Source organism: Alligator mississippiensis, chromosome 11, assembly GCF_030867095.1.
Source record: "Alligator mississippiensis isolate rAllMis1 chromosome 11, rAllMis1, whole genome shotgun sequence".
In the NCBI taxonomy this organism is placed as follows: domain Eukaryota; kingdom Metazoa; phylum Chordata; order Crocodylia; family Alligatoridae; genus Alligator; species Alligator mississippiensis.
This window is the reverse complement of record NC_081834.1, coordinates 40,721,639-40,736,755: the sequence shown is the minus strand read 5'-3', so window position 1 is coordinate 40,736,755 and position 15,117 is coordinate 40,721,639. Positions and strand designations below refer to the sequence as shown.

General features: G+C 41.1%; 1 protein-coding gene across 7 annotated transcripts in view; it reads right to left on the bottom strand.

Annotated features, from left to right (window-relative positions):
• The window catches only part of CSNK1G1 (casein kinase 1 gamma 1), a 177,646-nt gene that overhangs the window by 93,818 nt on the left and 68,711 nt on the right, over nucleotides 1-15,117 (bottom strand). For all 7 annotated transcript variants that reach the window (XM_006260903.4, XM_014599947.3, XM_019477573.2 and 4 more), the window contains one exon: nucleotides 5,373-5,442. In XM_006260903.4, coding sequence (XP_006260965.1) covers nucleotides 5,373-5,442 — 70 coding nt within the window. The remainder of the gene's footprint in view (nucleotides 1-5,372; nucleotides 5,443-15,117) is intronic.

Below are 15,117 nucleotides of genomic sequence, written 5' to 3'. Positions count from 1 at the left end.
AGAGTCAACATTAGCAGCACTTCCCTAGGACTTAAGGCTTTCAGCTGTCAAAATAAGCAGTAAAATCAAGCAAGGAGCCTGACAGATGCTCTTTCCACCTTCAGCTACTGCCTTCTGCTCAGCTAAATTCTGTCTTCCAGACACTGGTCAATTCTTGCAGTGGCCTTGGAGGTGAGGATCCCAGACAGAAAAGTCACTGGGACAGGACAAGTGAGCCTCTGGAAAAAAAGAACATGGTGAAAAAGAAAATGCATCTTCCGAGAAATAACCTCCATGCTCAGGTGTTTTGAAGGTGCCCAAAGCTAGAGAAACAAATACTAAAGACTTTGGCCAAACAAAACAGAACTTTGGGAGAGGTAGGAAAGTACATCTGCCCCTGCCTTGGGGCCAAGCTCCATATTAAAAAGAAAACCTGAAAAGGAATTCCTTCCTGGAAGACTAATCCAAGTAAGTAGAAGGCAGGGTAGATCTGCACCTTATAGACTAACTAAACCAGATATGTATTTTAGATATATCAGAGATATTTAACCTATGCTGCCTTCTGTCTGACTTCAGACTAACAGGGTTAACTACCTCTCTCCAAATAAGTAGTCATTTTATAGCCATCTGTAATAGGTAATGATGGCAACCTTGGCTTTTACAGGGATGGACACTGTCCTGTTTAGATGCAGTCTTCTTACTAAGATTCCCCACTGAACTGCTGTCAAAAGATCCACAAGTTTGGCATGGATGTACAGTATGCAGCACCGCAGATCCAACTGTGGCACCACATGCCACACATGCAGGCTTTCCCCACACTGCTACTTTGCAGTGCAGGGGTTAACCCAAGGAGATCCCAGGGTCAAAAAAACCCACACCTAAAAAAAGTGGGGTGAGGCACGTGGCACCAGCATGAGCTGTCCAGAACTGGAGCTTGGCTGGCCAGAGCCACACTCCTGCTGCCACCTAGGCTCCCTGCTGTAGAAGCACCACAGCTGTAGCTGCCAGAGGCCCCCAGGACCCCGGATAAAGCTGCTGGGGCCAGCACAGTTGCCGACCCCAACCTCCCTATCCCACCTGGGGCAATATGCCACACGCCAGAGTGTGCATGGCATGGGTGTACCCCTGTGACAAGCAGGAGCAGCAGCACAAGACGTGTCACTGATACTTGTCCCCAGGGAAACGCAGGTTCCGGCTCATAAGGATGTACCCAATGGGTCTCAATTGCTTAAAGATTTAAATTTGTACCAAACAGAACTCAAAGGAGCTTTAAACAAGCACAGAGAGGATCTCACCAGGAGAGGCATACAGGTGTGTGAACACAGCTACTAAGACAAGAGGCAGAGAGCACTGGATTCTGAAGATGCATGCTGAGTGGTACTGTAAAAGCACAAGAAATATCTTGGGTTTCTATCATGGGAACAGCATTATCCATTCTGAATCTTGCCTTTTGGGCTGGCAGCAGCAATGCAAGGTGAAAGTCACAAGAACTCACGAGCCGTGAACCGCAGTAAAGATAAAAGTTAGATGTTTAGCATGTTAAAAATGCAGACAAGGAATTACTCAGTCTGGTAACAAAACAACTTACAAACCAAAGGACAAAAGCTTGAGAGGTAGCAATGGATGAAGAATGGGGAACAAGAGACAACAGCAAATTAAAGAAATACCTCTGATTTAATAAAGCAACAGAAGGTTGCCAAAGTCATTCTGCACTGGCCACTTTGTTGCCAATAAACTACTGGTGTATTAGTCAGAATTACTTCAATTTTGAGTTTTGCTCCATTGACCAGAAGGCCAGTTAAAGGTGTTTGATCACCATTTTGGTGGGTGACTTACCTTGGGGTGACCCTTGATCACTCCCTAACTTACCATTATCGCCTCTGAAAGACTGCCATGGCACGAGTGAACATCATCCGAAAGCTCACCAGCACAAGCTAGGCTGCAAAAGCTGCCATCCTCCACCACTTCTGCCATAGCCCTGGTCTTCTCAACAGCCAAATACTGTGCACCTGTCTGGGTCTCAAGTAGACATACCAAACTCACTGACACACAACTCTTCTCAGTAATGAGGACTCACTCTGAGACTCTGATATCAACTCCAATGCAGTGGCTACCAGTACTTTCAAACATTACTGCTCCCTCTATTCGATGGGATACAGCAACATACAGAGAAATAATACGTATCAATAGTAATCCAGACCTTCAAGATCTCCCAACTTGTCATATGATTTCACAAAAAACTTTCTGGACATGTACTGAGCATCGCCTAAACCACAACACTGAAGAAGCTTGGAAGAAAGCTTAGGCAGAATACACTTTCCCAAAAAACCTTGTCTCCAGCCCAACAATGCAACAACTGGGCTTCAACCTTCCACAGAGTATGTGGACAACACTTAACAGGATACTCCCTGGACGTGCTGGTGTGGCCAACTGATGTACAAGTGGCGCCTAAAAACCTTGCCTGGCTGCGACTGTGGAAACCCTGACCAAAACTATTGAGTACACGATAGCATCCTACCCCAGACACAAGTTTGAGGGTGATATCCTGGAGTTACACTCTTTCCAGCAGGGCACTGGTCTGATTGGGGAATTTGAAATTAAAACTGTGATGATAGCTTTTGCTCCTAAAGCCCTATATAAGAAGTCATTATTACAACCAAATCAGCAATTAAGGGACTACAATAGTGTTCCTCAGCCTCATTAGACTTGTGGCACCCCTCAGAAAACACCAGCTGTTAAACTTTCACTTATTTCTTGACTACAGAAAAATTACAGGGCAATTCTTCTGCTGCAAAGAACTCAGAAAGACTAGTCAGTGAGCATACTTTTGACACACTGGATTCCTATTTGAAATCTCTGGATTTCTCACGAATCACATTTACGTATTTTCACATGTCACCATGCAAATATTAAAGCAGCACCCTCATAAGACCCTTGTTGAGAGTCACTAGACTAGGCCATCTAGTCAGAAATTCTAGTATTTCTAATTTAGCGTAAGGCTGCTGGCTCTACATTCATTTTAGAAAAGTCAAAAAAGCAGTGTGGTTTGAACAAAGGATGCTTGGAAATGTAGGGCAATTTAGCCAATAGGCCCTTCTAGCAGGAGAGGGTCATTTATTGATATTAATGAATATTTGTAATACTAAAGAAGAAATCCTGATAGGTGCATTAGTTTTGATACAGGTCTTCAAGAGATGAAATTCCACTTACTTGGGACATGTGACCCTGCATTCATAAGGCTATGACCCAGACAACATGGGTGCCTTCAAAACACTAACTTCTATGATTAGATATAGAATATGATATATATGATCAATATTCTATTGATTCCATCTACTTCATATAAAACAGTAGTAAAACATTTTAAGACGACTTCCTCTCCCACAAGTCATTCTGAACAGCTGCATTTTGCAGTATTACTTTTTAAAAGTAATTACATTTTTAATGTGTTTCCATCTGCTGCTATACCAGAAGGCAGACTTTCCTTGCTGCAGCAACCACAAAAGCTAAATGATTATCTGACCACATTCACCACAGAAAGGATGGCAAAGAATCCTGCACCTGCAATGTTGATTATCTTTTCCTTTCATACACACCTTCCTCCACCTGTTGCTGTTCTAACCTTCTCCCATTAGCAATTAAATTTAAAAAAAAAAAAAGTGGCCTTGAGATGTTTAGCTACACTTACAATAGCTATTCTTCTGCAGTCTGACATCTGAGATGCAGGTTGGTCTTGTTTCTTACTGCTTACACAAGTGTTTGTTCCCCCTGAATTATACAGGCCTCTATCAAAATGAATCTGTTCCGACTGCTAGCAGAAATCATAATCATTGTACTTTTCTGCATATTTAACATATATTTGGGTTCATCTTTTCAAAAGACTTTAGGATATGCTTAAAAAAATTGCCATGGAATGTGTATACTTGAGTTTTAATGCTACAAATCAGGGACAATTCCCAACAAGGGAAACACCGAGGTTGAGCACATATGCAAGACTCATAATAGAAAAAACAACGAAACAGAAAAAAAACAAAGACCTTTAATTTTACCTCTCAATGCCAATACTTAATTTTGCAATAGAGAACAAGCTTTAGGAGTAGATCATCCGTTTTTGGCATAAAGGATATTTTACGTCAGCCATGGGTGGGGTGCTTCTTATCAAAAAAGGCCTTGTCCACACTAGCAAAGGTTGTCAAGCAATATCAATCAATGCCCATGGGCAAATTATGCTGCTTAAAATTCTCATGATAGATCCCTGAATGAAACTGCCATGCTAGCTGAAGGACTATTTTGTCAGTTTAACTGCAGGTACCCCAGGGTTTTTATTGATATGCCTATGCTGGTTCAGAGTGGGAGTTTCCCAGACACTAGTGTGTCCTAAGACTTGCTATGGAAAACACAGGGCTCATTGAATGGTGTTCCCCAGACAATTCTGTTGTGTTTGTCCCATGACTGAAATTGTGCCTCCCTTTTTTTTTTTTGTATGCATCTACAAATCCAGTTTTGTATGGTGCATTAAGATCTTAAATAGAATTATTTTCTAATACATTTTTCAGAAAAAGGTATTTTAATCAAAGAGGTTATCCAAACAGTCATTAAGTTTAATGGAAAAACCCTGAGGTTACTGGACTATCACTGAAAATTGTCCTGAACATTCTTGTAAATCAGAAATATTTACAAGTGGTATATACTTGTAAACACAGCATCCCATTACAGTAATCATCAGCACAACGCAGACATCAAGATAAGACCATTGCTGTTGGGATCTAGCCCAACAATAATGCAAAGAATGACATTTGACTTAAAACTTCCTCCCTACCTTTGGCTGCTTCTCTACAGTTGTCTTCCAGAACTAATTCTATCCCAGTTCCCCATCTCAATCTGGCCCAAAGAAACATTCCTAATCACTTATAGCAATATGGATCCATCTGTTCCCAGGACTTAACAGTAATTCCTTAACATTTAAAAAAGCAGGATTTTAGACATCTCTGGTATAGACTGACTGCAAAAGTGGTGACCTTTGTTAGCCTGTTAGAAGTCTATACACTAGGTAGACTGGCTAAAAAATAAATTAGGTCAGTTAAGTACTATAAATGCAACCAATACCTGCATACTTAGGTCCTTATCAATACAAATCAAATTTGCCTAACATCAAATGGTCAAAGACTGCAAGTTTAACATTTTAATGCCCAAAGGAAGATTGATATCACTCTGCTAAAATACTATCTGGTTAAATATAACCTACAAAGTTGTTTTTGGTAGGCTTTTATTTAATCACCCAACACACAAAGTTCTCAGACATGACTTGTGCCATAAACAATAAGAGATTACTGTTTTACAGTAATATTTACCTTATAAATAACCCACTTTCTGTATGAGCAGAGCTCACTTACCTGCACTGCCAAGTTGTTTATAAAACCTGTACTCTAAATGGAGCTGTGGGGCACGGGATTTTATGGGTTCCTGCAAAGAGTGAAGAAATAAGAGTCACTCTTCAATAATGCACAATTTTCCACATAATTGGTTTAGCTTGAAACTTCCCACCATTTGTGTTAACACCCAAATAAATACTGCAGTTAAGCTATGTACAGAGTAAGAAAATTCCAGCAAAGGAACAGGCCATTAGTTGTCACCTAACTGAACAGAGAAGAGAAAAATAGAAACTGCTGTAAGAGCATTGATTGATGCTCTGAAACAGCTATTCTAGACAGTTTATTAAAAAAAAAAAAAAAAAAATCTGCAATGAGGAAAAGCTCTCTCATTAAAAATAATTCTTGTTAATGCATATTTAGAATAGAAACTTTGCTGAACAGTACTTATTCCCTGAAGAACTACCATGACCTCATAAGTACATTCCTGGAAGAAGAGAAATCTAAAAGGAACTAAGTTACAGGTTCATAAGCAGTGGCCACGGGATCGTTGATAGGCCAAAGCATCTTTGATCATCACAGCCTTACGTTTTTGGAGCATTTTCAGTCACTTTGTTGCTTTCAATCAGTATCCTTAATTGTATAAAGCTACTGCCTTGCTCTAAACAAGGATACACAACAACTGTGAAGCATGCCAGCCTCAAACTAGAATCTTCTGTTATAAGTCTAAATGAATAAATAAAAATATCCATCCATCTTTATTTTCTTGGTTTGGGGGTAGGGGTTACTTCACCTGTATATGATACAACTTCCCAGCCATTTCAACCATCTTTAAGGTATAGCTTTTTGTCTATGCATACTGTCTGTATCTAAAAGATTCAAATATTAACTATGTATGTAGGCTTCTGGAAACAGAGGTATGTGAGACTTATTCTTTGTTTTTAATTAGATTTCTCATGTGATTCAACTAGAAGTACATTAACTTGACCTATTGCTCATACCCAATATTGACACTTTCATATTAAAAGGAGGCAAGTAGGCGACTGATGCATCATACTTGTGACCAAGAATGTTACGGTTCAAAGACCCTCAAAGTAGGAGGTAAGTTTGACCATATGTGGGAGTAACTGAAGGACGTTACCTATATATATATATATACACACACACACATATACATACATATACACACACACACACATATACACACACACACACACACACACACACACACACACACACATTTGGAAAAACATGTTTATATTCATACAGTTTTAAAAGGTGTTAACAACATGACAAAGAATCTAATCCGATTAAGACCTACCTGATCCCACTACTGAAATTCAACTTCAAAAGTATTGGGAACTTAATCTAAATGCGAAACCAGCTTCATTTAAGTGAATGTTACGTTCCTTTACTGAAGCTGCTATCTAGCATCTTTCAAAAGTTCCAGAAATCCATAAGGTACTATTTCAAAGCAAGTTCTATTACCCCTCCCTACCCCCGTATACACCCACACTTTCACTCATATGATTAGGGCCCTGCAGGCAAAGCCCTACAAGGAGAGATTGAGGGCCCTGGATCTCTTCTCTCTGCAAGAGAAGGCTGAGAGGTGATCTTGTGGCCACCTACAAATTCATCAGGGGGAGCAGCAAGAAATAGGAGATGCTCCATTTACCAGGGCATCCCTTGGAGTAACTAGGAACAACAGCCACAAACTGACAGACAGCAGATTTAGGTTAGACATCACCAGGAAGAACTTCTTTACGGTAAGAGTTGCCAGAATCTGGAACAGGCTTCATCCAAGAGAGGTGGTGCTCTCCCCTACCTTGGGGTTTTTTAAGAGGAAGCTAGACATGCACCTGGCTGGGGTCATCTGACCCCAGCACTCTTTCCTGCCCAGGACAGAGGGTTGGACTCAATCTGCTAAGGTCCCTTCCAACCCAAACATCTATGAATCATCCCCAACATGGTTATAACAATGTGCTTCACTTCTGGGTGAATGGACCACCTGCAGAATTCAGCTGGCATTCTATCTCCGGCCTCATTTTTGAGTCCCCTAGGACTACAGAAACAGACTTCCATGGTGTAGGAACTGCAAGGTAAGGTCCCCCTTACAAAACTAGCAAAAGGATCTTGGCTGGAACTTCTATCTATACAAGCTGCTTATAACAAAAAAAAACCAAAACAAAAAAACAAAAAAAAACAAAAAAACAAAAAAAAAAACCCCCTCTCTGTTGACTAGCAGAAAAAAATATCAGAGATTTAAAAAAAACCAACTCCCCCCCCTCCCCCCCAAAAAAAACTCATGACTACAAAAAAGGTCTAGAATTAGAGAAAAACATGGACAGCCCCATGGCAGGTGGACTTGATTCTCCTGTTTTGTGTGTACTGCTCAGTCAGTGAAGACCCAAATACCCAATACATTAACCCTTTGGGCAAAGTAATGCAAGGCAGCCAGTGCACATGCAGGCCGCTATTGTACTTTAGCATGAGCCATGTAGGTTGGGACTTTTAAGTTGTCTTCTGTCCATTTGCCAGAATTGCAGTATTCGATTCTAGCTTGACCACAATAAATGGCCATCCTCTCGGGAAGGTTCTGAGAGCTGCTGGTAAATCTTGCTGCTACACTTGAAATCCCTGAGTTGTTGCTATTTACTATACAAGAACATCATTCAACCAGAGAAGCACAGAGTAATCACCATCCTTTACATAAAACTCCAAACCAGCACGTGTGCTCTCTCCTCCTCCCCGTCTCTAAAAGAAATAAAACAAAGTTAATAAGACTACCTTGAAAAGTAAATCTGTTTGACACCTTTTATTGCCCAATTATTTCAACTGAAGCAACAACTATGTCCAATGCCAGTAATTCCAATCTTCACCAGAGGTAACAAATTGCTAAATCAGAGTCACTTATAAGATTACCATCTAGAGATGCAGACCAGAAATTGTGGCCAACAATATTTGTAAGAAGACTAACAAGGCAAGACATATCCCACTGGCAGAGTAAAGTGTGGCAAAGCATCTGTTGCTAACCTTGGATTTTTCACCTCCCTCACTCATGAAGATAATTCTGCACAGTTAGATCAATGAATGCCACAAAACAAAATTCTGACCTTCCTTGATTTAATTAAACTTGTAACACCATGAATCCTATAGCTAACCAGAAGTCAAATTTAAAAGAAATGCTTACATTTCCTGGTAAGGAACTGGAAGGATAATAATTATTGCTGCCCGTCTCAAGCTCAAAGGACTAAATAGGCACCTCTTGGTCTTGCAAGATGATAGAATTAAAGTTCAAAGGATGATTCCAAAAACAGGCAGGGCACAAAGCTTGTTCTTCCCTCCCTCCCTCCCATCACTGAAAGACTGTTTTCTTGGAGCAGTCCCCCTCGGAAGAATATGCTGTTCATAATACCAACCTTAATGTTATTTACAAGGATGGAACAAGACTACTGGGATTTAAGGTCAGGTAAGGCACTACTGCAGAAAATTAAAGAAAGCCATTCGTAGGCCTCAATTAGTATACATGATAAGACAACTTGTGATAATTTAGTCTAGAAGGCCCATGTGTATTCCTTGATTCTGTCCATGAATTGAACAAATTATTTTATTGATTTTTATAAACCCAGGTTAGCAAGGAAAAAGCACTGAACAGCTAGATTTCACTTTATCCTACAGCCCAAGAGCTTAGTTCTTATGTGTTCCAGCAAATTAGTTCGCCAATTGAATCTTTATAGTAATTATGATCTGTACTCGAAGATCTAAACCTAATTCTGACTAGCTAATTACATAATCTTCAGTAAGCCACTCAAACCAGTTCTTTAAAAAAAAAAAACCCACTGTGTGCTTGATTCAGGTGTGCAATGAAAAGACAGTACCTTTAAGACATTTGGCATCTATGCTCCACCACATTAACTGCATGGGACAGCCAAATGCATTTTTGCACAGCCTGCAAATTTCAGAAACCAGGTTTCAAATTTGAGAGTGCAATTCCCATTCTCTCTCTCTCTTTTTTTTTTTTTTTTTTTTAAAACAAAGGAAGAAAAATCTTTCTAAGTTCAGTTAACATTGGCAGAGATATGAAAGAAACTATGATTTAAATACCTGAATTACAGTGTTTGAGTATAAAACTCATGGACAATTGAAATGGGCATATTTCAATGTTGTTGATAGTCCCATAATTGGAAGAGTAGCTCCAATACAGTAAGTAAGAGGTGGCCAACCTGTGGCACACTGTTGCTCAAGTGGTACAAAATCTGCATATGGCCCAGGGCAAGTTGGGGAGGAGAACAGGCAGTGCAGCAACAAATAGGGCATAGAGCAGCAGACTGTACAGGGGAAAGGGATTAGAGTGGCACTTGGGAAGGGGTCAAGGCTAATTTGTGGCAAACTTGCCAAAAAGGTTGGCTGCCATTGCAATACATGACCAAGTTGTTTGAAATATCAGTTCTTCAGATTTCATCCTGAAATAAGGGAAAGAACTGATAAAATAAAGGTTAAAACATTAAAGAATGAGAGCAAGAATCCAAAGGGAAGGCTAATGCACAGCTACATCTATACAGATATTAGAAGGGTTTCATAGGGACATCCCACACTTATCCAAGCCATTTTGAGATTGAAATTTAATAGAGCTTCACATATAATAAGGCATGGTTTTGATGTTAATACAGCATTGAATTATCTCTTGGTTTCTTCCAATGACGTGCCTTTGTGGGATCATCTCTCAAAATGAAAGAAACTAAGAAGCTTCATATAAGAAGATTTCTGTATGACTACGAACTCCCTATTGGTAACTGCTTCTGTCTAAAGAACACACTGGTTAAACCTGACTATAGCTGCCTCAATTTTCTCAGTATAGGGTCACTCAGCTTCACATTTTAACAGAGGGCAGAGAGAGAAGGGCAGAAGGGAGTCTCCAGCCATAACTTTTAGCAGCTTTTTATTTACCTTATTTTTTTTTGGGGGGGGGGGGGGGGGGGGGGGGGGACTTGCTAACTACTCCTTACAGATTATACAGCATTTCAAGAAATCACTAAGGGGCTCCTTAATACAAGTGGTTGAGCCCTGACTTTTTCTGACCTAGTTTTAAGGATAAGATAGAGCATATTACAAAAAAAATGCAATAATGGTTCTACAGAGATCAAACAGGGCAGAACAGGATTGCACCTAGGATCATAGGAAACTAGAGCTGGAAGGGACCTCATGAGGTCATCTCGTCCAGCCCCCTACTCAAGGCAGGATCATCCCAGCCCAGAGTCTAACCTGCTCTTGAAAACCTCCAAGACTCTGCAACTCCTCTAGGCAGTCTGCTCCAATGCTTGCCCACTCACACAAAGTTCTCCGAACCCCCAACCTACATTTCTCCTTCTGTAGCTTGAGGCCACTGCTCCTAATCCTGTCCCTTACAGCCACAGAGAAAAGCTCATCTCCATCCTTTCTGTAATAATCACCCTTCAAGCATTTAAAGACTTATCAAACCCTCCCCCACCCCCTTCTCTTCTCCAGACTAAGTAATCCTAGCACTTCAAGCCAGGCTTTCTTCAGAAGTCTTGCCTCCTAAGCCCCAAATAATTTTTGTTGCTCTGCACTCAACTCTCAACAAGACCGTCCACATCCTTGTTGAAATGAAGGGCCCAAAACTGGACACAGCACTCCAGATAAGGCTTCACCAGTGCTAAAAAAAAGCAAAACAATTACTTCCCTTGATGTGCAAGTGACACTCCTGGTAATACAACCCCGTATACTGTTGGCTTTATTTTTCCAACAAGAGGACATTGTTGGCTTACATTCAGTTTATGGTCTACTGTAACCCCCAGATCCTTCTCTGCAGTCCTGCAGCCTGGCAAGTCATTCCCAGTCTATATTGGTGCATTCACTTATTCCATCTCAAGTGCTGAACTCTGCACTTGGTCATTATTGAATCTGATCTGATTGATTGTGGATCATTTCTCCAACCTATTCAGGTCATTCTGGATCCTAGCCCTACCCTCTGGAGTATCTGAAAATGCTCCCAACTTCATGTTGTCCACATATTTGCTAAGCTTGCACTCAATCCCATTATCCAAATCATTAAATGAAGATAGTAAACAATACTGGACCCAAGACAGAGCCCTGGGGAGCACCACTTGATACCTCTTTCTGACTAGACACTGAGCCATTGATGGCTTTTCATTGAACAAGACTATGCAACCATTTATGTATTCACTTTACAGCAGTTTCATCTGCATTTCCTTTGCTTGTTAATAGGAATGTTGAGTGTCAAAAGCCTTACTACAATCAAGGTATAAATCACACCCACGTCTTTTCCCCGTCCACAGAGCCTGTTACTATCATAGAAGGAAGTCAGGTTAGTCAGGCAAGACTTGCTCTTGGTGAATCTATGCTGGCTTCTCCTGATCACTTTGGCCTCCTCTAGGTGCTTCACAATGAATTCCTTGAGAAAATGTTCCATGGTCTTTTCATGTATTGAGGTCAGGCTGGCTGGTCTCTAGGTCCCTGTATCTTCCTTTTTCCCTTTCTTAAAGATGGGCACTATATTTGTCCTTTTCTAGTCATCTGGGACCTCACCTGACCTCTGCAAGTTACCAAAGAGGATAGCCAATGGTCTGAAACTACCTCAGCCAATTCCTTCATCTAGCTTCTCTAAGCATTTAACCTGATCTGCTATTACTCTAGGCTATTTGTCTATATCCCTATCTTTGCTGACAACTGCACTCATCATCTGGTAGCTATCCCTATTTGTGAAAACCAGAAAAGGTGTTAAATATTTCAGCCTACTCTGCATCATCCATAACTAGACTGACTTCTGTATTCCATAAGGGACTTACGGTTTCTCTGGTCTTCCCCTTAATTTTAATATATTTGTAAAAGACAATTAAGAGGGATCTCATGTCCCTTGCCAGCTGCATCTCAAATTGTGCCTTCCTAATTTTCTTCCTGCATGCCCATGAATATTCTTACACTCTTTCCTAATATTATGACCAAGTTTCCACTTGAGATAGGATTCCTTTTCTGAGTTTCAATTCCTTGAAGAGCTTGCTGTATAGCCAGGATAGCCTCCTATTGTTCTTCCTATTCTTCTGTTGCACTGGGATAGCTTGCTCCTGAGCCCTTAAGAGGACCTCCTTAGAGTAGTCAGCTGGACTCCTTTTCCCTTCAGACTTGCCTCCCAAGGGGTCCTGCCCACCAGTTCCTCAAGTCTGTTAAAGCCTATTTTCCTCAAATCCAGTGTCCTCCCTTGGCTGCTCTCCTTTCTTCCTCCCCTTGGATCTTGGATTTATCCCTGCATTGTCACTGTCACTCAAGTCACTGCTCACCAACAGGGAAGAATTGGTTGAGAATGTGAAGGTGGAAAGTAAGATAAGAAGAGCTCTCTCACCCCCATCTTCTTCCCCGCCCCCACCCCAGTTGGCCTTTCTACCATCTGTATCAAAAAATTATTCCCAAAACACTCCAGAAGTTTGCTGGACTGCTTGTGCATTGTTGAGTTTCCCTCCCAGCAGATGGGCCAATAATTAAAGTCCCTCATGAGAGTCAGGTCCTGTGATGTGGAAGCTTCTGTCAGTTGTTTAAAGAAGGCCTGGTCCATCTCCTCCCTCCTCCTAGTTTGGTGGCCTGCAACAGACTCCCACCATGACATCCCTCCTGCTGTTCTCCCCTCTCACTTTTACTCAGGCTTTCAACATGCTGACTTCCACTTTGTACTGCACCTATGAACACACGTACATGGCCTTTATATATAAGGCTACATCTCTTCTTTTGTTCCCCTGTCTATCGAATCGACTCTATCCTACCTGAACAAGCTGTACTCACCCAAGACTACTCCAGTCAGGTGAATGATCCAAGTCACCATAATCCCAATTATATCATAAATCTGTGCCTGTACTAGGAACTCCAGTTGTTCCCGTTTGTTCCCCATACTTTTCATCTTAGTGTAAAAACATTTCAGGTATCTGACTGTCCTATCCTTTCCCTGAGAACACTGCTAAAGCTTCCATTATTGTTTCCTCTTACTATTTTTTTATCCAGGTTTCCAGGCTCTTTACTTACCTCTGGGCTTTTGTTTCCATCCTCCAATGAACCTAGTTTAAGCCCTCTTCGCTAGGTTAGCAAGTCCATACAAAAAGACTTTTGTTCCCACTTCCCCCTCTTCATCAGATGAAACCCATTTCTTCCCAGCAGTCCATCTTTCTGGAACACTAACTCATGGTTGAAGAAGCCAAAGCCCTGCTGGTGACACCACCAATGCAGCTACATGTTACATCTCTAAGATGCATCTGCTCCTAGCTAGGCCTTTACTCTTGACCGGAAGGACCAGCAAGAACATCACCTGGGACAGTGTCCCTTTCACCCTCTCTAGCCTGTATAACATCTTGCCAAAAGTGAGTAAACTGAGAGGAAAAAAAAAGTGTTGCCCACTATCAAGTTTTGCCTTAAAGCCTGCCTGAAAGTTTCAATTCTCAAACTAGAAAAGACTCATAAGAACACTAGAAGAAAATGTGACCACTTGGACAAAGTATAATGGTCAAGCATCTCAAGACTTCTTATAAGCATTAAATGTCACAAAACAGCCACAAGATTACCAAAGTTATTTTACTGCTGAGAAAATAGGACATAGATTTGGCAACTTGACTAATGACGTAAGTTTTAAGAGCCATGGTTAAAACTCCTTTTTAACGGTGAGTTATATTTCCTAAACAAATGTTGACCACGTTACCCATCTGAGTTCTAAAGAACAACTGAGCAAGAGGGATAGCTTCATCTCAACCAGCAGCTAGCCTCCTCCAAAGCTTTTCCCTCCCTCAGTCACAAGCCACTGCATTTCTTGTGCGAGAAGCAAGAACTTTTCGTATGTGCTTTCCACATTACAGGCATCATGTACGATTTGAGAAATGTATCCAGAAGACCATAATATTGGACATGTGAAGGATATCCATTATGCAATTTACTGCTCACCTCAATTAAAAAAAAAGTCTACTGCATGCCACTCAAAAGGCTAGAATTCAAATAGTTTTCAAATGATCTTTGTAAAAATTCTTCACAGCAGGCAACCAGACTCATTATTCATACATTTGGACATTCTTTCTAGGGTGTCTTGGAATAAAATGCTAGTCTATACTAGTTACTGTGGCCCTTGATTCAGAGCACCCAAATTAAGCTGAAAGGAAACTACCCAGCTCTCTGAAGAGCCAGAAGGCAGGCAAGGCCAAGCCAGCAAGAGCTCATGGCACTTGATAAGGTATTACATACCAGTGTTCTGGCTTCACCTTTCCTCAAGAGAGGACAATTTTAGGATAAGCTTTTTCCACCATCACTTACAGATAAATGTAGAGCACTGCACAGCTTAATTTCTACTTTCCAACCCATGTGCAAAAGACTGCCAAATTACTGGTAATCTTGGCAACACAGAATGGAAAGATTCTTTACAAGCTCAGTGAAGAAATGCAATCATGGACATGGGCAATCAGCCACACCTGTAGCGTTGCTAGAATGCTTAAGCAGTAGCCACAAGTTTGCATTCACTGGTATCTGCTCCCAGTTCAGTCCAGGTTGTGATGTAAAGGCAGGTGAAAGACACCTACCATCTTGCCTATATACTACAACTGCACTTTTAAGCATGCTCTAAACATCTAGTCCAAGACATTTTGTTCTCGCTTCATGATGCACTACCCTAACCCATGATGATCTTGTCTCTGTTCAGCAATACTGCAGTTTAAGTTAAGCATAGGGTGTGAGAAAGCTGCCTTCTGCATTTGACATTTGCAACTGT